The 27,507-nt window shown below is 37.9% G+C and overlaps 1 protein-coding gene across 2 annotated transcripts in view; it reads left to right on the forward strand.

The window, feature by feature from the left end:
• LOC131856321 (uncharacterized) overlaps positions 1-24,627 on the forward strand; it is a 38,395-nt gene extending 13,768 nt beyond the window's left edge. Inside the window, exons 1-3 of one of the 2 annotated variants that reach the window (XM_059207953.1) lie at positions 22,050-22,233; positions 23,109-23,745; positions 24,058-24,627. In XM_059207953.1, the coding sequence (XP_059063936.1) occupies positions 23,166-23,745; positions 24,058-24,107 (630 nt within the window). In that variant the 5' untranslated portion in view covers positions 22,050-22,233; positions 23,109-23,165 and the 3' untranslated portion in view covers positions 24,108-24,627. Of the gene's footprint in view, positions 1-22,049; positions 22,234-23,108; positions 23,746-24,057 lie in introns of those variants that run through there. The other variant, XM_059207954.1, reaches the window with a different exon arrangement.
• Positions 24,628-27,507: the final 2,880 nt, after the last annotated feature.

Genomic DNA, 27,507 nt, shown 5'->3' on the forward strand with positions numbered 1-27,507 from the left:
TTGTATGAGATGTAGCAGAAGTTTGTCCACCAATCACTTTGAAGTAACCATCCATGCAAGTAGGACATAATGACAATGTAAAAGTGAACTCCCGTATGCCTATAAACCAACACAAAGTGCCACCAAACCTCGCTGTCATAACTCTGACCAGCAACATAGATGTCCTCCAGAATAACATCAAACCAATGCAAATCTTGGAAACCGATCTCAGACTTTGAGTCCATCCCATAGGCATACTTCCTTACACTCCCAAGTAACTGGATAGCTGATGTAGACCATGAAAAAACAAGGAGTGCAACAAAACTCCAACTAGGGCAGTGGCTAGTCCATACGGAGTCAAGTGAAATGAAGTCACCTATCAACAACGTTTGTGCTGTTATATTATCAGGATTCCATGACAAAATCAAAGGTGCATTGGGAACACCTTCTGTGCCAATCAAGGATAACTCGTTTGTGGCTGGTCCACTATGAGTCTCATCATCAAATTCATCAACACCATGTAGAGAATATCCAATATGAGCTGAACAGTCAGAAGTAGATAACTCTTGTTTCTCCTTACCAATATGGTGATGAGTATCATGAGGCTTGATGAGCTAACAACTTGGCTTGCCCGGCTCGTGCCAACCACTCTTCATTCATCCTCTGAGATTGCTCTATATTAGCTGTCCCAAAATGCACAAAATCTGATCTATGATGGGTTGTATTGTTCACATCATCATAACCCATGGTTGCACCATGTGTACCCTCAAATCTAGCATGCAAATCAGTATTCTCTTCTTGACCAAAGACTGCCATATCTTGAAGAAGAGACGTTATGTCATTGTTGTTATGAATTTCAGAATTATGGTCATACTTTGGTGGCAATTCTTCAATTGATACAAGCATCTTTTTGTTGTAAATTTGTCAAAAGATTCGGTAGCCTTGACCTCCTCAGGTTCACATAAATATCCATCAATAATTATGATAACCTCCTCATTCACAGGAATAGTCAACCTTGACGAATTTTGATATTCCTGAAATGTTAAAAGATTCTTCCTCTTTTGATATCTGTTATACTACTTAGCAATTTTAGTGGCAACAATTTCATTCTCCCGTTCTTCCATTTCTATAACCATCTTTGACATCTCCATTTTGTAAACAACCTCAACATCCCACAAGCTGGCAGGGTTTTGGCTCCGATACCACTGCAATATGCCAACTAGGAATTTGGCCCAATCTGATTGTTTTGGTTTGACTTGAAATCTTTGACCAACGAATGTATTTTGGGGTTTTGATGAGTTTTGATGTTTTTGCTTGTTCAATGAGCGATGCAAAATGATATAGAAATGCAAAATACAAACTAATAATTGACTGAAACCAAAACTCAGAATTCTAATTGAATTGCAGCAAATAATGAATTCAAAGAATGAACAAATTCTAGCATTCAAGGCCAAACTGGCATACCAGGTGTCCAGTGCTAGCCTGGTAGGAGTGGTTTTATGGCTTGAACTGGTGAATTGGCCAATACACGTGCTTTTATTTGCCACCAATGGCACCAATGAGTTTTATTTGCCTTAATAATAATTACCAAAAACAAATTACGAATGTACAATGCAAATCCTTCGGGATCACTGGGCTAGATTCCCAAATTCTGACAATTTTCCTCAATGAAATGCTCATGTAGACCCCATATGTTCCAATCCTCTTGAAAAACCCTTGGATTCGCTGAAGTTATTCATTAACAATGAATTCTGGAACAAACTGTGTGGCTAAAACCCTCTAAATTATTTATTTGACCTCACAGGCCATGAATGGATGGTACAGCCTTGCTGTAGATGGTACGACCAGCAATATTTAGCACTTATTTCCCTGGAAATGTCCTCCAAACTGCTCAGATCTGCTGATGATGTCTCAGACCTGCTATAAATGCAATATCTCCTTAGGGCGAATAGCTCAGCCCGTCCGGTAAGTGGAGGAGGCCTAAGTCGTGGGTTTGCTCCCCATGGTCTTGGGTTCGAATCTGCCTTAGGTTCGCCGATGCACTCGCTCTGCGGGCACGTGGGTGCATCCCTAGGGGGACTAGTTTTGCCTTGCTCGCCTCAGGTACCCAAGATATGGGCTGTTGGGCGTTGGGCGAGTAGTGTAGACACTCCCTAGGTAAAAAAAAAAAAAAAAATCAAATTCCTCCAAATCTTGACCCCAAATGGCTTGAAAGAGTATCCTTCAATGCTTTGAGTGGGTTTTCGTCCAAACATTGAAGAAGATGGAGAGTTTTTGTTCCCAACCTGAAATCCAACCGAAGTTGCTTGTTGCAGACCTCTCCAAGGATGAAAGTACAAAAAATGAATCAAGGAATAATGAAAAATGACCCCCAAATGCCTTTTTAAAAGGCTCCAAACCCTAGGTCGTCACTTTTAGGGTTTCCATATTTTCAACTTATTATTTTTAATAAAATCTATGCCTTTCTTTAAAAATTGACCCGTTAGGCATTATACTTTATTATTATAATGTTTTCCCCTTTTTATTACAACATTTTATGCCTCAAAGGCCTTGGAAAAAGGGAGCCAATTTATTATAAGTTATTTTAATATTTTCTAAGTTATGGATTTAAATAAATTATATTAAAATAATATTATAATCACTTTATAATAAAAAGGCCTTGGAAAAAGGGGGCCAATTTATTATAAGTTATTTTATTATAAAGTGATTGTAATATTATTTTAATATAATTTATTTAAATCCATAACTTAGAAAATATTAAAATACTTCCTTATTTATTCATAAAATGCAATCTGAGACTCAAATCTGAAGTCTGTTTGAAGCACTGTGATCATTGATGTTGCCTGAGTCCTACAGGTCAACTTGTTAATGTAATAGTGTTGGTCGGTATCCTTCAGGGCCAACATAGTCAACTAAATTGCCTACTTGGCCTAATCTCTTAGACAATTTAGTTACATTGATGTGCTTCTATTATGCTAGTGTGCTGATTATGTGTAAGATGCCACCCTTGGATTATAAGATGTGTTTATTAAGATGTAATATATCCCTAGCTGAAGACGTGTTAATTAAATATGAATGAAGAGCCATGATTGTTATAAGGAGCTGACTCTTGAAGGAGACGTGTTGATTGGCATCTCCAATGCATTGGTATATATTTCGGTTCCCCTTTCACTTCCAAGGCATCGAATTAATACATCATTACCTCCTGCAGTTTGCATCATTTACACAACAAGCAGATCGTGTTTTCTCTATTGAAGATCAAGTTTATTCTGAAGTCGGATTCATTCTTTGCGTCATATTGATCATTACTTGTGTGGAAGCCTCCTTCAACAAATCGACTAATATAGAGGACAGATTCATCAGCATAGAAGTTCGGATTTCTTACTGAATTTGTATCATCACTTAGCTTCAAAGTGTGAAGCATTTGTAAATACATTTTGCTAATACATTTCAAGAGATTAATAACTGGGTTTTTCACCTTCAAGAGGAAGGTTTCGGGTATACTCTGTGCATTTTGTGTTAATTTTCTATCTATCTAATCTGATCACTAAAATTAACATGGTATCAGAGCCACGATGAAAGAAAGATCATGATCAAATTCTCTACAACTTCTAAGCGTTTTCTCCTCTCTCTCTCTCTCTCTCTCTCTCTCTCTCTCTCTCTCTCTCTCTCTCTCCTTCAAGTAGTATTTACTAAGCCTCGAAAATGGTGAACGGTCTTAAAGTCGAGGATAGGCTTGAAGGCGCATCTAACTTCACCTCATGGAAGTTTAGAGTGCTCATTGCACTTGAAGAAAATGATCTTCTTCAATTTGTGGAGGAAAAGGATTTATCCGAACTTGAAGATCATGAGGAGAAGCTTCAATTTAAGAAAAATGCCATCAAAGCAAAGAAGATATTAATCAACTCCATGAGGGATCACTTGGTGCCTCTAATCTCCAAAATGACAACTGCGAGAGACATGTTCAAGACCTTGGAAGGTTTATATGAGATTAACAACACAAGTATGTGGAAAAACTATGTAGCAACGGTCGGATAATTCTTACCCTTGATCGTACTTCACTGTATTTGCATATTCTGATCACATATCACGATATTATATGATGATTGATTTGTTCTATAATCATTTATATGACAATCGGATTATACATAGCATTGTTTATGTTGTATATCAATTGTCAAGATTGATGATTAAAAGTTGTTTGTTAAGTCATAGTATCAGTCACTAATTATACCGATTACTAATTGTCTAAACATTGCGTATGTTTACCATCGGTTACCAATGGTCGTTCCTCCACATAGGAGTCACGACTCTGTGGAATCATGTCGATTCCACATAGAGCCGTGACTCTGTGGACCACCGAGAGTGTATATATATCTCGGCCCTATTCCATTTGATGTTGAATATATGAAGTTGTTATTGATAACAAGTGCAATTGGTATCGTGGTGAAAACAAGAGTAGTCGATATTTTGTGCATACATCAGCGACCTGCAATATTATACAGAACATTGTGTGATCTTCAGTTACAACTATTGTGCATAATTATTACATTATAATTTAAAATTACCTATATATAAATCTGATCCACTTTAATATGGTATCAAAGCCAAGTTAAGGAAAAGATCAGATCAGATTTACAAAAGCGAGATCTCCTATCAACATCAAGATGGTGAATGAGATTAAAGGTTAAGACAGACTCGAGGGAGCATCTAATTTCGTATCTTGGAAGTTCAAAATGATGCTTGCCTTGAGTGAAAACGAATTAGATGGATTTGTGAAGAAAGCTATATTGGAACTAGAAGAAGAAGATGAAAATCTTCAATGGATGAGAAAGAACAATAAAGCCATGAAGATGTTAGTTGACTCAGTGAAAGATCATATTGTGCCAATTATCTCCACGATGGAGACTGCCTATGGCATGTTCAAATCATTAGAGAACATGTATGAGATAAACAACACAAGCCGAGCTCTTTCTCTAAAGCAACAACTCCATCATGTCAAAATGACAAAAAGCGAATTCATCACCTCATACTTCATGAGGATTATTGAATTGAAAGATCAACTCTCTACTATAGGTCACACAATAGAGAGGAAAGAATTAACCATGCTGGCACTAAATGGTCTCCCCTCCTCATGGGAGGCATTTATTCAAGGGATAAGCACAAGATCAAAACTTCCTAAGTTTGATCGATTAAAGCAAGATTACATTCAAGAAGAGTCTAGATTGGCTATAAGAGGCATTGGCCAAAGCTCCATAAATGAAGACATTCATGTTCTTGCCTCCCACTCCACAAAGATGAAAGGTAAGAAATGACATTTCAAAAGGAAGAAAGATAAGGAATCTAATGGTTCTCCTACATTCAAAAGAAGGAAGGATATTTCAGAAATCCAATGCTTTAGATGTGAAAAATATGGTCACTATGCAATGCAATGTCCTACCGGGACTATGCCTCAAGCTTCCATTGCACATGTTGGTGAAACTCTTCCATAAAAGGATTCAGATGGATTAATATTCTGACTTGAAAGAGATAAGTTTTTTTTTATGATTGAATAATGTTCATGAATTTCTTATGTAGTTATTAATTCATGCAATTACATTATGTGTGTTATTTGTGAATCAACATTGTTAGCAGATGTTTGTTTACAACAAGCTGCATCTGGATATCCTATGGTTAAATTTCTTCAATTTACTATGAGAAACTTATCCCTTACATCCAGGACATCCTTAGGATCACAACTTGTGAAATTTTAGAGTTCTATTTGTGATGAAGAGATTGTAATTCAGAAGGAATATGCAGAGGACTTTAGTGGAGATTTTGAAATTTTGAATTTCCATTTTTTATGAAACAATATCTACTTACAGAAGTGCTACAGTCATCTTGGAAAAGCTATAAGTAATTTGTGTAGGGCTTGATTTATGACAGTAGATCCATGGTGGTTTGGATCTAGCACTTTCAGATGTACAAGGATCATACCAGAAAATGAGATTCTCCTGAAGCAAGATATCTTCCATGATTGGGTCCATGTGAGCAGGGATGCTTCCGTGATAGAGGGAGCAACTAAGAAGATCTACTTCAAATGAATATCCAAGAATCTTGGTCATATTGATTCAGAGGGAGTGGACTATGTCGAAATAGTTTCTCTAGCAATTAATCAGAGAATTATGATTCATGAGATGAAATCCAATGGATATAGACTGAAGGTCTTTATACTAACTCCTAGGTCATGATAATTCTGAATAGATGAATACTTGACAAGCTTCAAATACACCAAGAGTGATGCAAACTCCAACCTTGTATTTCATGAAAGGTCAAGGCATGTGGAAAGGTATGCTATTCAGTTAAGATACATTAGTACTAATGAGCAGACAATGGACATTCTCACCAAACCTCTTCTCAGTATAAAGTGCGTGTACTTTCGAGGTAAGTTTGGTATGTGTTGACGTGTATTTTGTACACTATCAAACACAGAATAAAATACCCAAGGGTACCTTATCCTCTCTTGAATAAAGCCTCCGAATGCTGAAGATGTCGCGAAAAGGATCAATCGGGATGACTTCAAGGTTCTTGTATGTAGGATCTCTACGTGTGGATAAGCTCTCTGTGGTATGATGTGATTTGCTGGAATCACAAGGGGACTTACATTTGATGATTGAACGTCTGATCTGCTTTGAATATTGCTGGAACACAGGCTCTTACTAGCTTTGATTTGAAAAAAGGAAAAAAGATGAGGGCGAGGAAAGGATCTAATCCTAACACTAAGAATGTAGGAGCAATGATTGATCTTTGATGAAATTCTAACTAAGTCTTGTTTTGACATCACAGGACCATTTCCACAAGGTTAGTGCGATCTTCAAAGGAAAGCTTTATGATGTTCAAATCATCACTGCAGGCATAGACACCATCAGGTTGATGCATATCAATGAAGAAGCGACAATTGAAGTTAAGCTTAAGCTGAATGATTCCAGTTGACCACACAAGGCAAGTCTGCAATCAACAAACTGCTAGTAGTATGGATATACGAATTCCACCATCTATCAAGCACATTTCTTCCACTCATCTAATAACATGTAATCAAATACGAGAAGTATAGAGACCATGCAAATTGTCAATTCGACCCATAAATTTCACCATTTCTTCAATGAAGTTACAAGTCTTTTACAACATCTTGGCAACAATCTTTGCCTTCTCTCTCTACTCTACTCTAATTGCTATTCTATCAACTAGCTAATCACCTTCTAACTACTCTCTATCTGTCTTCTAACTGCTTCGAACTATTTTCTATCTATATCCTTTACAAAATGAAGAGTCGGGGCTTATATAGTGCCCACAATACAATTCGATGGCTAAGATCAATTTGAGATCAATGGCCAAGATTCAATAGTGAAAACCCTAATTAGGGTTTGTTACAACCATTACATAACATTTAATGCTTGACCAATGAAATAATTGTATTGTTTGGACACATGTTCTCTCTAGAAAATTCGACCAATGGATAGCTGGGGTAGGTACATTGAAGTTTGTGCTACCTTCTATGAGTTAGGTACATTGAATCTGGACATTGTTGAGGTGGACCAATCCGACTGGAGGAGTGATGACTAGGATGCCACCTCGTCTGACACTTGTAGCTTGGTTGATATTCAATTTGATGTTGTTGAGAAGCTATCTTTAATTAATTCATCTGGAACTATCTGCTTCTTCAACGAACCCTTGCTCTAACTTCTTTTGTCTCTGATTTGCAGGATGTTGATGTACCTCGTCTTGGAATGCTGGATTGGAAGAGGTCACCCTTGTTGATGTTTGATCGAAGAAAGCCATCCTTGTCGATGCTAGACTGGAGGAGGTCGCCCTTATCCTTGCTTGATCTTCTTGGAGGAGACCGTCCTTGATTTGGCTTGATTTTCCTTGAGGAGAGCCTTCCGACTTGTAGATCTTTCGAGCTTGGGAGTCGCCATCTTGATACCTACACAACATTTCACAATTAATAATATGTCTTGAAGTGTAGAAATTAGGATTCAAAAGAAAGATTTAAGATTTTAATTAGGAAACTTCATGATAAATCTTGAGTTATCATTTCCTAATTAACCATGTAATTTTCAAAAACTTGAAGTTCAAAATTCAAAATCTCAACATTGGGACTAGGATGATCTCGCCATACCTCCACTTGAGAATTAATTCTAAAAAATGATGCAAAAATAGTGTGAATTTTGGCTAGGCGAAATATAGATCAAAGTCCTTCCTTTAGCAAAATGCGCCTCCTTTAATCTTCTCAAGCATCAATTCCACCACCTTTAGTCTTCAACACTTAAGATAATTCGCTCCAAATAGGCTAGCTTTCGCACCTCCTTCCTTTCTCCTCAAATCGCACTTGAAATAATGAATGAATGATTAAAATTGCTCAAAACACCCCCCTACTATATAGGGCGCTCACCACTTCATCTCTCCATAGGCCGACTTGGCAAAAAAGGCCAAAAAATAAATAAATTTGCAAAAACAAGAGGCCGACCTAATAAAATAATAAAACATGATACCTCAAGCGCCCCATTTTCAATCTTAATTTAATAAAAATTAATTTTAAATGCCTTTATAATAGAAATTCGATTTTTTGAGGCTAAAAATTAATTTATTAAATGCCAATTTAATTTAATTTTTTTTTTCAAATATTTCGAAGTTGATGATTTTGGCATTTCATGCGATTTGGAGGATGTCAACGTTGGGATATGGCAAAAAATAAAGAATGCCAATATTAAGCGCTCTGGTCCCTTGGAGAGGGACAGGAGCACTTTTTCATTTTTAGGCTAGGATTCTCAATTTTTTGAAGTCAAACCTTCGTTCACCATGCTTTAAAGGATCCTTACCATCTCACACAACTTTGCCTTAGCATAATCTCGGAGGGAATTTGTTGTTTTCATAAAAAGTGCTCTGGTCCTTCAGTGAGGGACGGGAGCACTTTTGAGTCCATTGCATGAATTCTTGATCACATTAATCTTCAATTTACCCTCAAGGCGTAGAATATCACATTTCACTCCATCTTGAGCCTTGGTAATAAAAATATCCTTTCAAAATGCAAGGTAAATGGTCATGTTTGAAAAAAGCGCCCTGGTCCCTTGATGAGGGACGGGAGCACTTTTGCAAGTTGTCGTCAAAATTTGCAACTCTCGCATCTCAATTCCACTTCAAGGCATTTTGAACACTTTTTCAAACTTGCGCCTTGGCCTCAATTTGTCCAAAATTGGTGAAAAAGGCGAGATAACATGTTAAGTGCTCTGGTCCTTCAGTGAGGGACGGGAGCACTTCGCCTTAGTCCCTTGGTGAGGGACGGGAGCACTTTTTCAATTTCAAGCTTATCTGTCCATTGCTAGCTTCCCAAATTATCTTCAATGGGCTAATCATGTCCTCTTCCATTCATTTCAATCACAAACTTGCCTTGACCTTGTAGGAAATTCACACCTTTTGGAAAATCGCTCTGGTCCCTTGGAGAGGGATGGGAGCACTTTTTGTAAAATCGCTTTGGTCCCTTGGAGAGGGACGGGAGCACTTTTTGCATCTTGGTGTATTTCTTTGTTCTTTTAAAAGTTCAATCGCGTCCAAGGAATAAAACATCCTTCGTCCTTCCCATCCAAGTCAAGTCTTGCCATAAAAACCAAACAAAGAAGAGAAACTTGAAAAAGTGGCATGGTCCTTCAGTGAGGGACGGGAGCACTTTTTGTCATTTGGGTTGATTTACTCCTTTGTGAACCACTTAAATTATATTCAATGGACAAAACATGCCTCCCTTAACCTCATCAAATCATAAAATCACCTTAACCTTGCAAAGATAGTGTGAATTTGAAATTCAGTGCTCCGGTCCTTCAGTGAGGGACGGGAGCACTTTTTGCCCTCTAAGCCAAATTGTCTCACTTTTCACCTCGAAATTCCTTTGCTAGAGAAGATTTCATCTTACTTCACACCATGAATAAAATTTAATGTCCAAAAGAGGTCTAAAATTGTGCATATAAAGAAAAGTGCTCTGGTCCTTCAGTGAGGGACGGGAACACTTTTGACCTTCTAGGCAAAAACTTCATCATTTCATTGTTTTCAATCAAGTTTGGATGCTCTATCATGTTCGTTTCATCCTTCACCATGCCTTTGATGTCTCAATTTAACCAAACAAGGCCAAGAATGGCTCAAATAAGCCATTTCGCCTTTGTCCTTCAGTGAGGGACGAGAGCACTTTGCCTTGGTCCCTTGGAGAGGGACGGGAGCACTTTTTCCTTTAACCTTCAAAATTCGCCATTTTTATGCCTTCAAAATCTTCAAAAGTATCAAGTCATGTCCAATTATCATTCCGGAAGACCCTGCACAAAACAAAATAGATAAGTCAGTGACAAATATGCATAAAATAATATTTGTGCTCTGGTCCCTTGGAGAGGGATGGGAGCACTTTTGTCCTTTCTGGCTAAAATATTCAAAATTTAGGTCTCCAATCATTTCACAAGGCAGAGTTAGGTCATCATCAAGGTTAGGAATCAGTTAGCAAGCCCTTGCAAAATAAGAAATTGCACTTAGAATGAAATTCGCCCTGGTCCCTTGGAGAGGGACAGGAGCACTTTTGCTGTTTCAAGCATCATCTTGCCTCCGAAATTTGATCAAAATTTACCTAGGCAAGAATATACAATCTCATCTTCAAAATGCTAACACTTAGACAAAATTTGAATTTTACCCCCAAAAAAACCTGACTAGACCTAACCTGAGACATATCTGACTTCTTGACAGACTTATCTTACTTCAATAATCAACCCTCGGAAGGACGCTTAATAACTTTCAAAATTTGACTGGACTCAGCTTGAAAAATATCCAAAAGAAACCCCTAAGGCTTAGCCCTAGCGTAGACAACTCACTCACTCACTCAAAACCCTAAAAGCAGAGAGAAGAACAGGCAAAACAAAAGTAAAAAGAGGGGGTCCCCATTTAAATGGGGCGATGTGTGAAAACGTCACAACAGTATGGTAAAGAATGAAACCCTAGCTAAGATTGAGTCTCAGCATCATTGATTTATTTATATGTTATACTAATGTATTCTTCTATTTGAGCAAAGATGTTTAAAGTGTAAACTCTTAATGCAACTTATTAATCTGATATGGTTCATGATTAATGTCATGCGTGTGACTCCATGACAACATCATGTGAGAGAATCCGTGATGGCCTTCTTATACTTGTGTGTTCACCCTTTGGATGAGCCATGGTGGATATCATTGTGAGGTGACGATCTCTCAATGATAAACACTTGTATATTTGATCATTATCGTAAAGTGACAATCTTATGATATTGATTGATCATACCATTATGATGGATATCATGGGACGTGATATCTATGGACATGCCATAATGGTTTATATCTCTGCAGTAATATCTATGGATATGCCATAATGGTGGATATTACATAAAGAGATACTCATGGTGGATTTCATGTGATGTGAAATACGTGGACATGCCATGAAGTAATATCATTAGATATACCATGATGGTGGATATCATGAGACATGATATCTGTGGACAAGCCATAATGGTGGATATTACAATAAAAGAGTTATCGTGGACATCATGTGACATGATATCTGTGGATATGCCATAACTCTTGATATCACAATGAGGTGATATCTTTCTCTCACACAATAGATGAAGCTATTGTGTTCTTAATGTGGTGATATAATGTATTAAGATAGAAGAATTCCTCCCTAGCTAAGAGGGAGTGTTGAAAAACTATGTAGCAACGATCGGATAATTCTTACCCTTGATTGTACTTCATTGTATTTACATATTTTGATCACAGATCACGATATTATATGATGGTTGATTTGCTCTATAATCATTTATATGACGATCGGATTATACATAGCATTGTTTATGTTGTATATCAATTGTCAAGAGATGATTAAAAGTTGTTTGTTAAGTCATATTATCGATCACTAATTATACCGATTACTAATTGTTTAAACATTGTGTATGTTTACCATCGGTTACCAATGGTCGTTCCTCCACATAGGAGTCATGACTCTATGTGGAATCATGTCGATTCCACATAGAGCCGTGACTATATGTGGAATCATGTCGATTCCACATAGAGCCGTGACTCTATGTGGACCACCGAGAGTGTATATATATCTCGACCCTATTCCATTTGATGCTGAATATACAAAATTGTTATGATAACAAGTGTAGTCGGTATCATGGTGAAAACAGGAGCAGTCAATATTACTGTACTTACAATAGTCGATATTTTGTGCATACATCAGCGACTTGCAATATTATACAGAACATTGTGTGATCTTCAGTTACAACTACTGTGCATAATTATTATATTATAATTTAAAATTACCTATATATAAATCTGATCCACTTTAAGTAAGTAGGGCTCTTGCCTTGAGGCAACAACTCCACCATGTAAAGATGGCAAAAGGAGAATCGGTTATGTCATTCTTCATGAAAATTTCAGAATTGAGAGATCAACTAAGCGCAATTGGAGATCAAGTGATTGATAAAGACCTTGTCATGCTAGCTTTGAATGGCCTTCGTCATTCATGGGAGCCATTTATCCAAAGCATAAGTGGAAGATCCAAATTAGCTAAGTTTGATAGACTTTGTGTGGATTGCATTCAAGAAACGTCAAGATTGGCGGCTAGGGGAATTATCAAAAGTTCCCAAAATGAAGATACTCATGTTCTTGCCACTCAATCTACCAAGAAATGAAAGAATTGGAAGAAGGGCAACTTCAAAAGGAATAGAGATCAAAGATTAGATTCCGCACTTGAATCAAAGAAGAAGAAGAAAGATCTCTCTTGCATCCACTGTTTTAAATGTGACAAGTTTGGTCACTATGCAAAGGATTGTTTGACAAGACCTAAGCATCAAGGGGCAAACATCAATGAAGTTTCATCTTAGGAGGCATAAGATAACTCAAATGGTTTTCTTTTCATATCAGCATTATCAAGCAATGTTCCTACGGACAGTGATACTTGGTTGATTGATAGTGGAGCCTCTAGACATATCACCGGCTATCGAGAGCACCTTTCAGATTTGGTGGAGTCGTCTAATATTCAAGTGATCATTGGAGATGATGCACTCTATTCAGTAAGAGGATTTGGTGCTACATCTCTAAACCTAGAATCTGGAGTCTCACTACACCTAAGTGATGTTTTGTTTGTGCCGGGGATCAAGAGAAACCTTGTTTCTATTTCAGCCTTGGAGGATAAGGGCTATCAAATTGCATTTTCAGAAGGAAGAGTTCTAGCATGGCCAAAGAACTCCAGCATCAAGATTGCTCGTGTGATCGGAAATCGTCATGAGAGTTTGTATAAGCTCTCCACTCTTCCAGTCTAAGCTCTTCTTCATGATTCTTCCAGTTCCAACGAACTTTGGCACAAAAGACTTGGGCATCTTCATTTTAGGGCTCTTCCATCATTAGAGAAGATGGTAAAAGGTATTCCTAAACTTAATCATGTACAAGATGGTACTCGTAAAGGTTGTGCTATGGGTAAAAATATTAAGAGTCCTTTTCATACCAGTGAAAGTAGGTCTAAAGAAATTCTAGATCTTGTACATTCAGATTTATGTGGTGCAATGTCGATTTCGTCCCTTAGTGGATGTTTGTATTTGTAACTTTCATAGATGACTACTGTAGGAAGACTTGGATTTATTTCTTAAGGTCTAAAGAGTCTGATGAAGTCCTAGGTAGGTTTAAAGAGTTTAAAGCTCAAGTAGAAAATTTATCTGGAAAGAGAATTAAAGCTTTAAGGTCTTATAATGGAGGTGAGTACACCTCGGGTAGCTTTCGTGATTTCTGTATTGAGGCAGGGATCAAGAGGGAGTTCTGTGTCCCTTACAACCCTCAACAAAATGGGGTTGCAGAAAGAAAGAACAGATCTATTGTTGAAGCTGCAAAAGCTATGATTCATGATCAAGACCTGTAGACTTTTCCATGGGTAGAAGCTTCTAGAACAACAGTGTATGTTCAGAATAGATGTCCTCATAGAATATTGCAAGATATGACTCCTGAAGAAGCCTTTTCAGGGGTTAAGCCTAATATCAATCACTTGAAAATCTTTGGTTGTCCTGTGTATGTTCATATTCCCAAGGACAAGAGGACCAAGTTGGAACCTTCTGGCAAGAGAGGGATATTTGTGGGCTACAGTGAAACCTCCAAAGCCTACCGTATTGTTGTGACGTATTCACACATCACCCCATTGCAAATGGGGACCCCTACTTTTTCGCTTTCTGGGGTTTGTTTTTTAGGTCTTTTAGGGTTTTGTCTGTTAGCCTTTGCAGGATGAGTATTGTTGAGGGGATCATTGGATGGCAAGCTCTTCTTGAGCCGAGGTGAGTCTTTGGGGCCCCAAAATTAGGGTTTCTTTGAGAATCTTCCTTAGGGCCTGGTTTTTCTCTTGTTGCTAATTGTGTCTTGCTTGGTGAGTGAGTATCATCCTTGAAGGTCTGAGTTAGGTCGAGTTGGTGAGTGATGAAGTTTGGAATGTCATCCTGATCTTCAAATGCCCTGAAATTTGGCTAAGTTTGGAATGTCCTGATCTTGAAATTTGGCTAAGTTTGGAATGTCCTGATCCTGAAATTTGACTAAGTCTGGAAAACTGAAGAATCCTCCAAAAACTAGATTTTGCAATATAACTCATGGAGGTCCGAAACCACTCTCAAACATCCTGAAAGTATATATGGAATATAACTTAAAGTATATATTCCATAAAATGATCCTAACGGAGAGTCCAAAATGTCAAATTTTGCTCCTGACCCTTCCAAAGGGTCCAAAGCGAAATTCTCCATAAGACATTCTACTTTGACCAAAAACTAGAACTAACGCATTCCCAGGCTTGAATGAAGGTAAAAGCGCTTGTTTGAATGAAGAAATGTGAAAATGAAGTCAGGATCTTGACCAAGAATAGGGATTTCGCTCCTGACCCTTCCAAAGGGTCCAGAGCGAAAATCCTTGAAGACCTCAAATTCTCACTTATCAAGGCCAAATTTCTAGTTCCTAAGGCATGTTTGAAGGTATTTTTTGAATGTTCTAGCCTTGTCAAGATTGAAAGATGAAGGATTTTAGTCAAGAAGATGAATTTTGCTCTTGATCCTTCCAGAGGGTCCAGAGTGAAATTCTTGAAAACACTCATTTTTCCTTTAGCAAGAATCAAGGTCAAATCATGATTTTCGCTCCTGACCCTTCCAAAGGGTCCAGAGCAAAAATCCTTGTAGCTCTTATTTTCTTCTTTGTTTTGGCTAGGTGTTGGCGTGATGTAGGATAAATTGGTATGTTCATGCCTTGGAAAGATGTTTGACCATCAAAAGTGTGAATTTTGAGCTAGAATGAGAATTTCGCTCCTGACCCTTCCAAAGGGTCTAGAGCGAAATTCTGGATAGGTCCTGTCCCTGGCTAGTTTTTTGAGCAAATTCTCCTTTTTGGACCTTGTGAAGATCAAACCAATGTTGCCAAGTTGAGAAGTGGATTCAATATGAGGGAGTCCAGATGGAGTGAAGTGAAGAAAGTGAAATTTAGTGTGAATAGGCAAGCAGAAAGTGAATTTCGCTCCTGACCCTTCCAAAGGGTCCATAGCTAAATTCTTCAAAATCACTATTTCCCCTTTGTGTCAAGACAAGATTTTGATTCGTAAGGCATGAAAAGACTAGAGGGAGGTTATTTAAGCCTTGTAGGGTGAATTGAGGTAAAGGAAGTGCAAAATAAAGCCAAGGAAGGAAAATTCGCTCCTGACCCTTCCAGAGGTCCAGGGCGAAATCTTTTGAAACTACTATTTTTCACCTTGTTTGGGCCAGGCGAGGGGCTGGTTGTGAGGTAATGTTGAAAAGAGGTCTAAGTTGGCCAGGAATGCAAATTTCACTCCTGACCCTTCCAGAGGGTCCAGGGCGATATTCTTATAGGGCTTGTCCCTGGGGAGAACCTTGAGCAAGCTTCATTTTGATGTCGTCTTGTTGATGGTTTAAGGTGTAAAATGCTATGTTAGAATAAATATATTATGTGTCCTTAATCATCTTATGGTTTGTCTTGCAGATGAAAGAAGACTAGGCCAGATCAAGGACGACCTCCACAAGACTAGGCCAAGACAAGGACGACCTTCTCCAGTCCAGCATCAACAGGGACGACCTTTTCGGTCTAGCATCATCAAGGATGACATCTTCCTGTCCAAGGTACATCATCCATCCTGCACATCAAAGACAAAGGAAGATAAAGCAAGGGTTCGTTGAAGAAGCAGATAGTTTCAGAAGAGTTAATTAAAGCTAGCTTCGCAACATCATCAAATTGAACATCAGCCAAGTTTCGAGTGTTACGCAAGGTGGCGTCCCAGTCATCACTCCTCCATGTTGGGTTGATCCACCTCAGCGTGGCCACGTTTAATGTACCTGACTCATCAAAGATGACACAAACTTCAATGTACCTACCTCGGCTATCCATTGGTCGAATATTCTAGAGAAGACGTGTCCAAATAATGCAATTATTTCATTGGCCAGAATTGAGTTTGTTGTAACAAACCCTAATTAGGGTTTTCATTGTAAAATCTCGGCCATTGATCTCAAGTTGATCTGAGCCATCGAATTGTATTGAGGGTACTATATAAGCCGTGGCTCCTCATTTGTAAAGGCTAATAGTTAGTCAGTAGTTAGAAGGTGAATACTTAGAAATAGTGAATAGTCAGTTGATAGAATAGCAATTAGAGTAGAATAGAAAGAGAAGGTAAAGATTGTTGCCAAGATGTTGTTGTAAAAGACTTGTAAAACTTCATTGAAGAAATGGTGAAATCTATGGGTCGATTCAAAAATTTGCATGGTCTCTATACTTCTCAGATTTGATTTCATGTTATTAGATGAGTGGAAGAAATGTGTTTGATTGATGGTGAAATTCGTATATCCATACTACTAGCAGTTTGTTGATTGCAGACTTGCCTTGTGTAGTCAATTGGAATCATTCAGCTTAAGCTTAACTTCAATTGTTGCTTCTTGACTGATATGCATCAGCTTGATGGTGTCTATGCCTGTAGCGATGATTTGAACATCATAAAGTTTTCCTTCGAAGATCGCACTAACCTTGTGGAGATGGTCCTGGGATGTCAAAACAAGATTTAGTTAGAATTTCATCAAAGGTCATTCATTGCTCCTACTTTCTTAGTATGAGAATTAGATCCTTTCCTCGCCTTCATCCTTTTTCCTTTTTTCAAAAAATCTAGGCTAGTGAAATCCCGTGATTCCAACAAATCAGATGTTTAGGTCGTCAAGTGTAAGTCCCCTTGTGATTCCAGCAAAAATCACATCATACCACAAAGAGCTTATCCACACGTAGAGATCCTACATAACAGAACCTTGGAGTTTCTCTGACTGATCCTTCGGCGAGATCTTCAGCAGTCAGGAACTTTGCTCAAGAGAGGATAAGGTACCTTTTTAGGTATTTTATTCTGTGTTTGGTCGTGTACAAAAAACACATCAACACGTATTTACATTCCTGGTCAGAATCAAATAGAAGTAAGTAGGGATGTCACATTTGAGGAAGATGTTGCATTTAGAAAATCAAAGGGTTCATGCATGGAGATAGATGATGAAAATCATGAGACTCCTCAAGACATGGATGTTGATCATGCTCTTGAGATTCAGGGGGAGTCTACAGACCCTGATGTGAATGATGATCCAATTGAACCTTTGGATCGTACTGATGGGTCTAGAGATATTGTTGTGACTCGAAAGAGACCTCTTTGGGCAAGAAACACTATGCAAGAGGTAGAACAGTTTGCAGCTCCTAGAGGCACATTTAGAGAAAGTAAAAGACCACAGAGATTCTCTAGCTATGTTGCATTGATGTGTAATCTTATTGAGTCTGAACTTTCCAGTGTTGATGAAACCTCAAAACAACAAGTATGGAAAGATGCAATGGATGAAGAGTATCAATCCATTATCAAGAATGATGTGTGGGATATTGTTCCTAGACTCGAGGGGAAGTCCGTTGTATCTTCCAAGTGGCTGTACAAGATTAAGCATGCAGCTGATGGAAGCATTGAAAAGTACAAGGCTAGATTTGTGGCTCGTGGTTTCTCTCAGAAAGAGGGAATAGACTATGAAGAAACATTTGCTCCTGTTGCTCGCTACACTTCCATCAGGACCATCATTGCCATTGCAGCAGCTAAGGGATGGAAGTTACATTAGATGGATGTGAAGACAACTTTTCTGAATGGTGTGATTGAGGAAGAGGTCTACATCGAGCAACCTGAGGGGTTCGTGATTCATGGGAAAGAGTCTAATGTGTGCAAATTGAAGAAAGCCCTATATGGCCTTAAACAGGCGCCTCGTGCTTGGTATGAAAGAATTGACAGATACTTAGTGTGTTTGGGATTCTGCAAGATTGATGCTGATCTGAAATAGATACATCTAGTTGCAGTGAGTGCATTGAGTCAGTTCATGTGTGAACCGAGACAGATACATCTAGTTGCAGCCAAGCATATCTTGAGATACTTGTGTGGCACAATTGGATATGGCTTGAAATACTCTTCTAGTGTGGACCTGAATTTAGAAGGCTATTCTAACTCTGATTGGGCAGGGAGTGTTACTGATTGGAAGAGCACTTGTGGTTGTTGTTTCAGTTTGGGATTTGCTATGATTTCGTGGTGTAGCAGGAAGTAGTCTTCAGTGGCACTAAGCACAGCAAAGGCAAAATACATTGCAGCATGTGTGGCAACTCACGAAGCAGTGTGGCTTCAGAAGCTCCTTGCATGATTGCTTGGACAATCATTGGAGCCTACTACCATTCATTGTGATAACCAAAGCTGTGTGAAGCTTTTAGTCAATCCAGTGTTCCATGATAGAACAAAGCATGTTGAGATTCAGTACCACTATATCAGAGATATGGTACAGAGGAATGCTGTTCAGTTGAGATATATTTGTACCGAGGAGCAGACGACTGGCATTCTCACCAAGCCTCTTTCCAAAGTGAATTTTGTGCATTTTCAAGACAAGCTTGGAGTTGTGGAGAATGAAGCCCTTGCTGAGAGGGAGTCTCATCATCAGTGATTACTTGATATGTATTATAGTGCATTCTTCTCTGTGAGAGAAGTTTGAGGTGCAAGCCCTTGCTAATGCATTCTTCTCTGTGAGAAAGAAGTTTGAGGTGTAAGCCCTTGTCCCACCCTTTGCGAGTAGGCATGGTGGATCCACACTCTGTGAGTAGGTATGGTGGATGTCATGGGAGAAATTCCATGACTTAACACTTGTGTTTATTCACCCTCTGGGAGTAGCTATGGTGAAAGTGATGATGTGATGACACCATCACGTTGAGTGATTCCGTGATGGGCACTTGTGTTCATTTGCTTTTCCATACATGGGAGTAGCCATGATCGACCCACCCTCTGGGAGTAGCCATGGTGGATGCCACTATGTGACTCTGATATTGAGAAGGATTCCTCCCTAGCTAAGAGGGACTGTTAATGTAATAGCATTGGCCGGTATCCTTCAGGGCCGACATAGTCAACTAAATTGCCTGATTGGCCTTTCGGCCTTAGAAAATTTAGTTACATCGATTTGCTTCTATTATGTTAGTGTGCCGATTATGTGTAATCCGCTACCCTTGGATTATAAGACGTGTTTATTAAGATGTAATAAATCCCTAACTAAAGACATGTTAATTAAATATGAATGAAGAGACATGATTGTTATAAGGAGCCGACTCTTGAAGGAGACGTGTTGATTGGCATCTCCAATGCATGGGCATATATTTTGGTTCCCCTTTCACTTCCAAGGCATCAAATTAATACATCATTATCTTGTGCAGTTCGCATCATTTACACAACAAGTAGATCATGTTTTCTCTATTGAAGATCAAGTTTATTCTGAAGCAGATCGGATTCATTCTTTGCATCATATTGATCATTATTTGTGTGGAAGCCTCCTTCAGCAGATCGACTAATATAGAGGACAGATTCATTAGCATAAAAGTTCGGATTTCTTACTGAGTTTGTATCATCACTTAGCTTCAAAGTGTGAAGCATTTGTAAATACATTTCATGAGATTAATAGCTGGGTTTTCCACCTTCAAGAGGAAGGTTTTCCCAGGGTATACGCTGTGAATTTTGTGTGAATTTTCTATCTATCTAATCTGATCACTAAAATTAACACAACTGACAGTTCTTCCTAAAAAGTATGGATTCACCCTAAAAAATAGGAACCTCTCTAAAAAGTAGGAACTGTCGTCTGAAGGTCCAAAACGGCTCACAGAGCCCCTGCAAAGCTCCATGAGCCTCAGAATGAGTCCCCTAATCTTGACACACTTCAAGGTCCTATAGACTCAAAAAGGAGTCTTGATATGCATAAAGACCTTGTGATACAACACCAAACAAAGATGGAAGCCATCATGAGACTAATAGTAAACTTCAAATGATAGTGGTATCAAAAGAGAGATTATAGTGTTCTATGAAGAGTATCCTATGTATCATAGTGTTCAATGAAGAGCCATGGATATGATAGTCATCAAGTTTTTATCTATGAAATGTCATTCATAGCCTACTGAAACTACAATCTATAGAGCTCGTATTTAAAAATGATTGTCATGTCAAGTAAACCTAAGTCAAATGACCTATATGAAGATAGTCATCTAATATGGATGGTGATGATGATATTTCTAATGACCCATATGATATTTGATCAATGATGACTGATTGTTGACACTTGACATTATTATTTTATAACTTTTAAGTTTAATATATACATGATATTCTAGTTTGATTAATATTTGACTATTAATATGGAAGCATATTTTGAACTTAATTACTGCTACAAATATGTATATATTTATGATTTTTATATTGACGATTCCAAAACAAATCCCACCTGCATGGAATTTTTGACCGAACTTGCAAACTAAATCAAGGAACCCAAACCCGAACCGGTAACATAGGTTTCCAATGACTTGTTTTTGAGGTAGTTATAAGTTTATAAGTTATAAATATGTGGTACAACTTTATAAGATGTTGGAGAGGATCCCAATAGTCGGTAGTAACCATAATTAATGAATTTTAGCTTTATCTTTTTTCAAACTCCGTAGGCTCTATCGTTTGTTCTATATTTGACATTTTTAATTGTGGGAAAAATTGTCTTTGATCTATTTTATTGGGTTCTCTTGGAACCCCCTTGGTACTTGTTTGGGTTTGCCTAGGGCCGACTCCATGACCAGTTCGCCATTGGGTTTGCCTAGGGTCTTGTTTGGGCACCCTGGGTTTCTTACAAATTCCTTAGATTAGGACACTTGGGCTGCTTGGGCAAGATCCTAGGCAAACTCGAGCTAACTTGAGGGGAATCTAGGGTGGCCCAAAGAAAGAACAAAAAAAAAAATTATTTTTAAAAAACATTTTCATAAACAAGAAGTGTCAAATATCTAATTTTTCCTACAGGACCCACAAGGAACATGGGGGGACCTGAGGGCTGCCCAAAGAAAAAACAAAATAAATAAAAAAATTTAAAAACATTTTTAGAAACAAGAGGTACCAAGTGATACATTTATGAAAATGGCATGACCTATGAAGGTTTGTGTGGTTTCAAATGGTTTAATTTGTGCTTGGTATTGGGGGGATAGAGAACGTGCTAGGGGCATTGCTCCCACACCGCCATGATGGGTGTTGCCCTTGAACCCCATTGGGGTCTCCACTCCCTGTCCCTCAACCCTATTGCGGTCTCCACTCCCAAACTCCCACTAGTTAATGGAATCACTTGTCACATAAGAAACTTGATTTCAATGAGGTGGTAATGGGGAATTGGGATCTACCTTTTGAGTGTGCTTGCTAAGATGTTATTGTTGCACAACTTGCCAAAATCTCTTTAGATTGACTCATTGTGGTTCAAATAAAATTGAACCAAATGTTGACTTTGATGATTTTGATGAAGAGTAATATGAAATTATTGAATATGGATTGGAATTTTTATTGAGTATTGACATTTGACAAGTCATTGAATTATGAACTTGTGAGATTTTTTTTTTTCGGCAAATTATGAAGTATTTAAATATCTTGTTCATGAAGATTCTCCATTGTACTAGATGCAATGCTTCTTTAGCAAGAAAAAAAACCAAAGAGTTGCAGAAGGTCGGATTGCTAGAGAAAAACCAAGACAGAGGTGTTCTACCTCCAAGCAAGCCAAGTGCGCACTTCGAAGCCAGATTTCATGATGGGGCCAATCATATCAACCCCAATTGAAACTGTTGCAGGTCCTGCTGTGGGTATGGAGTCCAGGTATGTTGGTAAAGCAATTTTCTTGAATTCTGTACCCATAGTAGGATAAGCAACAGTTTTAATTGGGGTTGATATAATTGGCCCCATTATGAAATCTGGATTCTGAGTGCGCTCTTGGTTCACTTGGAGGTAGAACATGTCAGTGTCTGTTTTTCTCTAGCAATCTGATCTTCTGCAACTCTTTGTACTTTTTTTCTTGGTAAAAGAAGCATTGCATCTAGTACAATGGAGAATCTTCATGAGATCATGTTATTGACTAAGTTTGCTTATTTCACTAGCTTAACTGATCCATTTTGGATAAATAGCAGCTATTAAACAAAATGCCAGTGTAGATTATGCATGCCAAATATTTATTATAGATAGCTCACTTTATATTGCAGAAGTTCTGTTATACTACTCGATAGATATTGTTCTTCATACTGAGCACTCTTTATTTTCCTTTAATGTAAGATCTCAAAATTGGGACATTTTTAATCTGGCCATGACTATGGGAAACTGTGCATCTTTCCATGTACCAATTTACATTGCGACACCAAGTAGCTTGTCCATCTTTCCTCTGACAATTTCTGTTATATTGGGATAAAATCAAAGAACACGTTAAGATTTTTCTTTTTCTTAAGAAAGTAAACAGATGACTGTTAAGGAGGAACTATACTTCTTGTGACCTTTATTTTCATTATGGTAGCACTTGGTAGATTGTGTAGTACATTTATTATTGTTTCACTTTCAATATTTAACCAAATATTGAATTCTGTGTAATATCAACATGTAGCCATTCTGTCCTGGCTTTTTAATATTCATTCGAAGTATTGATTGTTTTATTCCAAAGCTCTAGCAGTTCAATTTTTTATTGTTTTGGAATGTTTTCTTTGCAGGCAGCTATCTGTGAAACTTTAGTACTTCCAAACTGTGAAAATATATGTATTCCATGGATGCAAGCAGAAAAAGATGACTGGGTTCCACAGAGACTTGCTCCTGTACCATGGATTCGGCAGGAGTCTAGTGATGATGCTACCTTCAAGCAATGGTATGATTCTTTGAGGGCAAAGGATGATGGACATTTATCATTGGATGATCGTAAGTCTGACACAGATAATCCTTCAAAGGACAATGTAAATAATCCAAAGAATGGATCTAGTATGCCATTTCAGCTTGTACCAGGTGCACATACTAAGGAACAACTGAGGTATCCTGACAAAATATCATCTCACCCTTCTGCTACAAAATCTTCGTTTCATAATGAAAGTACTAGTCTACTATTCCCACTATTAGATAAAGATGACTTACAAGATAAGGAAGTCTCAGAAGTACAGACTGATATCTTCTATTCTCCCCTTGACAACGAAAGATCACTTTCTTCCATGGATGGGAAGTCAAAGAAGGGTTTGAAGCGTGCAAAGATGTTAGACCTTGGAAAGAAAGTAAGCACCAAGCTTGAAGAGAAAAGGCGTCATATTGAAGAGAAAAGTCGCCTTATAGTTGACAAAATGAGAGGAGTTGAAAAGAATGAAGGTGCTGGAAGTGTGAGTTGAATTATGCTTTCTGCGTAGGCTTATCCTGAACTTAAGGAAGCTGTCCATGTTTTTAAAGTTTAGATCTTTCATGAAGAGTAATATTATACTGCTCAAAAATAGTTTTCTTGATGAATAGCTTTTCTCATAGCCTTAAAACAGCTCCAGCTTTTAATGGAACCTCTCTATGTACAACATTTAGTGTAATTCAAAACAATTATGAAATTATATTCCCATCTTCATGGTCTTTGCCCTCTAGGTATTCCTTTGCAGAAGTAGTTTTTGGTAATCATTGAAATTCTTTTTGATTCAGCTACAATTACCAGGCATGGCGACAAGCTTCTTTGTGAGGGTGAACACTGAACAGTGTGCAGAAGCGCTGACTTGTCTTATCTTCAAAGGGTAGCTGGAAACATTTTACTTGTACCAGGGGAATTCCTAAGAACACCATTATAGAAATGGATCTCTTTCAAGAGGGCTTCTAAAGAGTGAGTAAGCCACAGATGATAGATTAGACAAGTTTAGGCAACCATTCCTTTTTCCATATGTGAGGAATGTAAATATGCATTCCTTTAGTAGGTGGTGCTACTGAGAAGGTGTTTCGCTGTCATGGAAAGCAAGGTTCACTCATTTTTTCAGCAATGACTGCTTGTACATGTTGAACATAATGTCCAGTGTCAATGGCACTCTTCTCCAAAGGCAATACTTTTTTTTTTGTACTCCTAAGGAAAATATAACTAGCTTATAACTTTCGATATTTAAAGTCTTTAATTTTCTTAGGGGCGAGCTGAGATGTAACAATTTATGAATCCAAGTTATAGCCTTCAATATGGGCAGATTCATTGTAACCTATAATGGGAAAATCGCCATTGCTAAATGTTTATTTTTGTTCTTCTTCTTGTTCCTGTGTAAACGTTGAGTCTATTAGTATTGAAATTAGTATCTGCAGAAGAAAACTAGCAGACAGGCATTTGTGGTAGCTGTGTAACTGTTAACAAAATGATGGAAACTGGAACTGGACCAATTAAAATACCAGGCACATTGCAGTGTTTTTTGCAACTTTGTTATGGCTGTTGAACATTATGTGCAACATTCATTTACCGAGTCAAGACCATTACATTTGTTCATGTTTTCCATAGTTTTTACTTTTAAGGCATTAATTCAAGTCTGTGGGGTACATTATCAAGATGTGAAATCACGTATCTTGAATATATCTGACTGCACATTATCTCCATCATTGGAAGCATAATGAACTTAAGCAAACTATCGTAATTTGAGCATGTCTACTTTTAGTTTTAAGCAGTCTGTAGTCATGCAAACATGGACGTAGATTATTGATTGCATGATGTCACCGAGTAATTGATGTTTTAGAGGTAAAATATTTGTTTGAATTTGAGTCTTGACAATTATTTTTCATTAGTGCAAGCAACTCAAACAATGGCTGATTAGAGCTTACCATTTTAAAGTTACATCTTGCAATATCAACTTGATTCCCTTTAGAGAAGTGTTGCAGCAATATCCAAATCCATGCTAGTTGGAGGCTGTAGCTAGTAAACTATATAGACTTAAATGAGAGTGAAGCTATATTGATTCACCATTTTATTATGGCATATATATAGGCCATTAATAGAAAGCATCACTTCTGACAAAATGAGTCAAAACTTCAATGTGGTTAACTGGATAAACATTGATCCATCTGTATGGATGGCATTATGGTTACCACATTCCATCACTACATGAAACGTTGATCTTATGAAAGCCCAAACTCATACAAGAACATGCATAAACAAGCCACCTCCTGTTCTACAGTTACAACATGCTTGCATAATGTCTAAGCAGGAGAAATGGCAATCATGGACTGCTGCATGCTTGAGTATTTAGCTGGATCCTATGAAAGGTCATTTGCAAAGCCAGCTTTTGAGCTCCTAAGGGCTAGCATCTCATACTTTAACTCAGTCATATAGATTATGTACCCATCCAAAGTGGTCTCACCCCCACTAAGAGTATTTCTTATGAACACCCCAAGCTGTCTTCCTGTGACGTTTGAAAAACTTATGAACTTAAAGACAAGGCCATCAACAAAGTTGGTACCCAGTTTAATGAGTTGATCATATATTGTTTCCCATCATCTGTCTATACAAAACAGCATTAGCATTACACAAGATAACGACAGAAAGATTCGTTGGAAAACCTGAATATCAAGGAAATAATGAAAGATATTTGGATATATTATGATTTTCAAATCCCTAGGTTCATTATGTGTTCAAAATTTACCACAAGTTCATATCAATTTCACTTGAGCTTGCCTCCCTTACAAATATATGGATTAGTGCCAACTAAAATTTCATATTTTCACCTTTAGTTCTGTAATTTTATTGGATTTATAAATGCAATTTATAACGGTTTTATGCTTCACATATAACCAGTGCTCCACGGGTACATGTCACCATGTCACCTGCCTTGGTACCCTTGTCCTTGTCCCCGAAACATTTTGAGGACTCGTTGACTTGGGGACTTTGGTTCCATTACTTGAGAAAGCCTCTACTTGAGCCCCGATGATATAGACCTGCCAGTTGCATCTATTGGTTAGGGACAGCTATATGTTTTATATGTTTTTGTCATTTTATAGTTGAAACTTGGAGCCTTAGTGCATTTTCTTATAATTCTTGTATAATAAGTATGCTCATTGACAATGAAAGCATTTCATTTTTGTTAAATTTGTTTGTCAATTCTTATGTGAAATTTCAATTCAAGTCAAATGTTATGTATTAAGCTACTGCAGTGTCTATGATGAATGCTTTATAAATGTTATGATTTGACTGTTTGAAATTTCTCTAGATTTTAAATTAATTTCGTATTTTCTAACAGCCATCCTTTGGTGTCCCCTAAAAACTGACCCAAAAGTACCTCCATACCAAAAAAACACATCCTGCGGTCCCCGAAATTGGGGGAGGATAGTATATAACAGAAAATAGGATTCGGCTGGGTTTGAAGGTAAAGTCCACTTCATACCTATAATCTCTTCTTCCCAGGAGTGGGCTATAGCATCAGTGGGCTATAGCATCAGTGGGCTGATGTGTCTTCTTTATTCTTCATCACTAACCATATTTTTTGAGTGTTTAACACCTATTCTAAGTTTCTGAAAATGATATGGAATTCTAAAATAAATCAATGAAAGCATACATGTAGCAGGAAGATGTTGTAAACTGTACATTTGTTCAATTAATCATTGCTAAAGGCCTATGACAAGACCGTTGCTCACCGATGCAGGCTGTAGCTATCCTGGCTCCAAAACAGCATGCCCCTACATGATGCCGAAGGCATACCATTCAAGTACGAAATGTCATGAGACCAATGTTCCTGGGACCCACAGATGACATGGAGGTATTTGTGGGCACGATGACGTGGATGATGTTGCCTTTTTATGTTTGACGGAAAAGCTTGCTCGCGGTTAACATTTTGCCGGCCGATGTCGCGGTGATGGGATGGTTACATCAGGCGATGCGGCTAACATCAATGCTTACACACGGTTAACATTTTGGCGTCCACGCAGTTAACATTTTTGGCCTCCACGAGATGACTAACATCGCCGGTCACGTGTTATGTGCACAGTTTTCAATTTTTTTTTAAAAATTTTTTTGAATGAAAACTCGATTTCGAAATTTTTGGATATAATTTCGTACGGGAGCTGCATGCTGAACTCTTCTCGCAAAGGAGGGGAAATAATTCGAAAAAATCCATTGAGATTGTTGTGGTTGAATGT

This window comes from Cryptomeria japonica, chromosome 7, assembly GCF_030272615.1.
Source record: "Cryptomeria japonica chromosome 7, Sugi_1.0, whole genome shotgun sequence".
Lineage (NCBI taxonomy): Eukaryota > Viridiplantae > Streptophyta > Pinopsida > Cupressales > Cupressaceae > Cryptomeria > Cryptomeria japonica.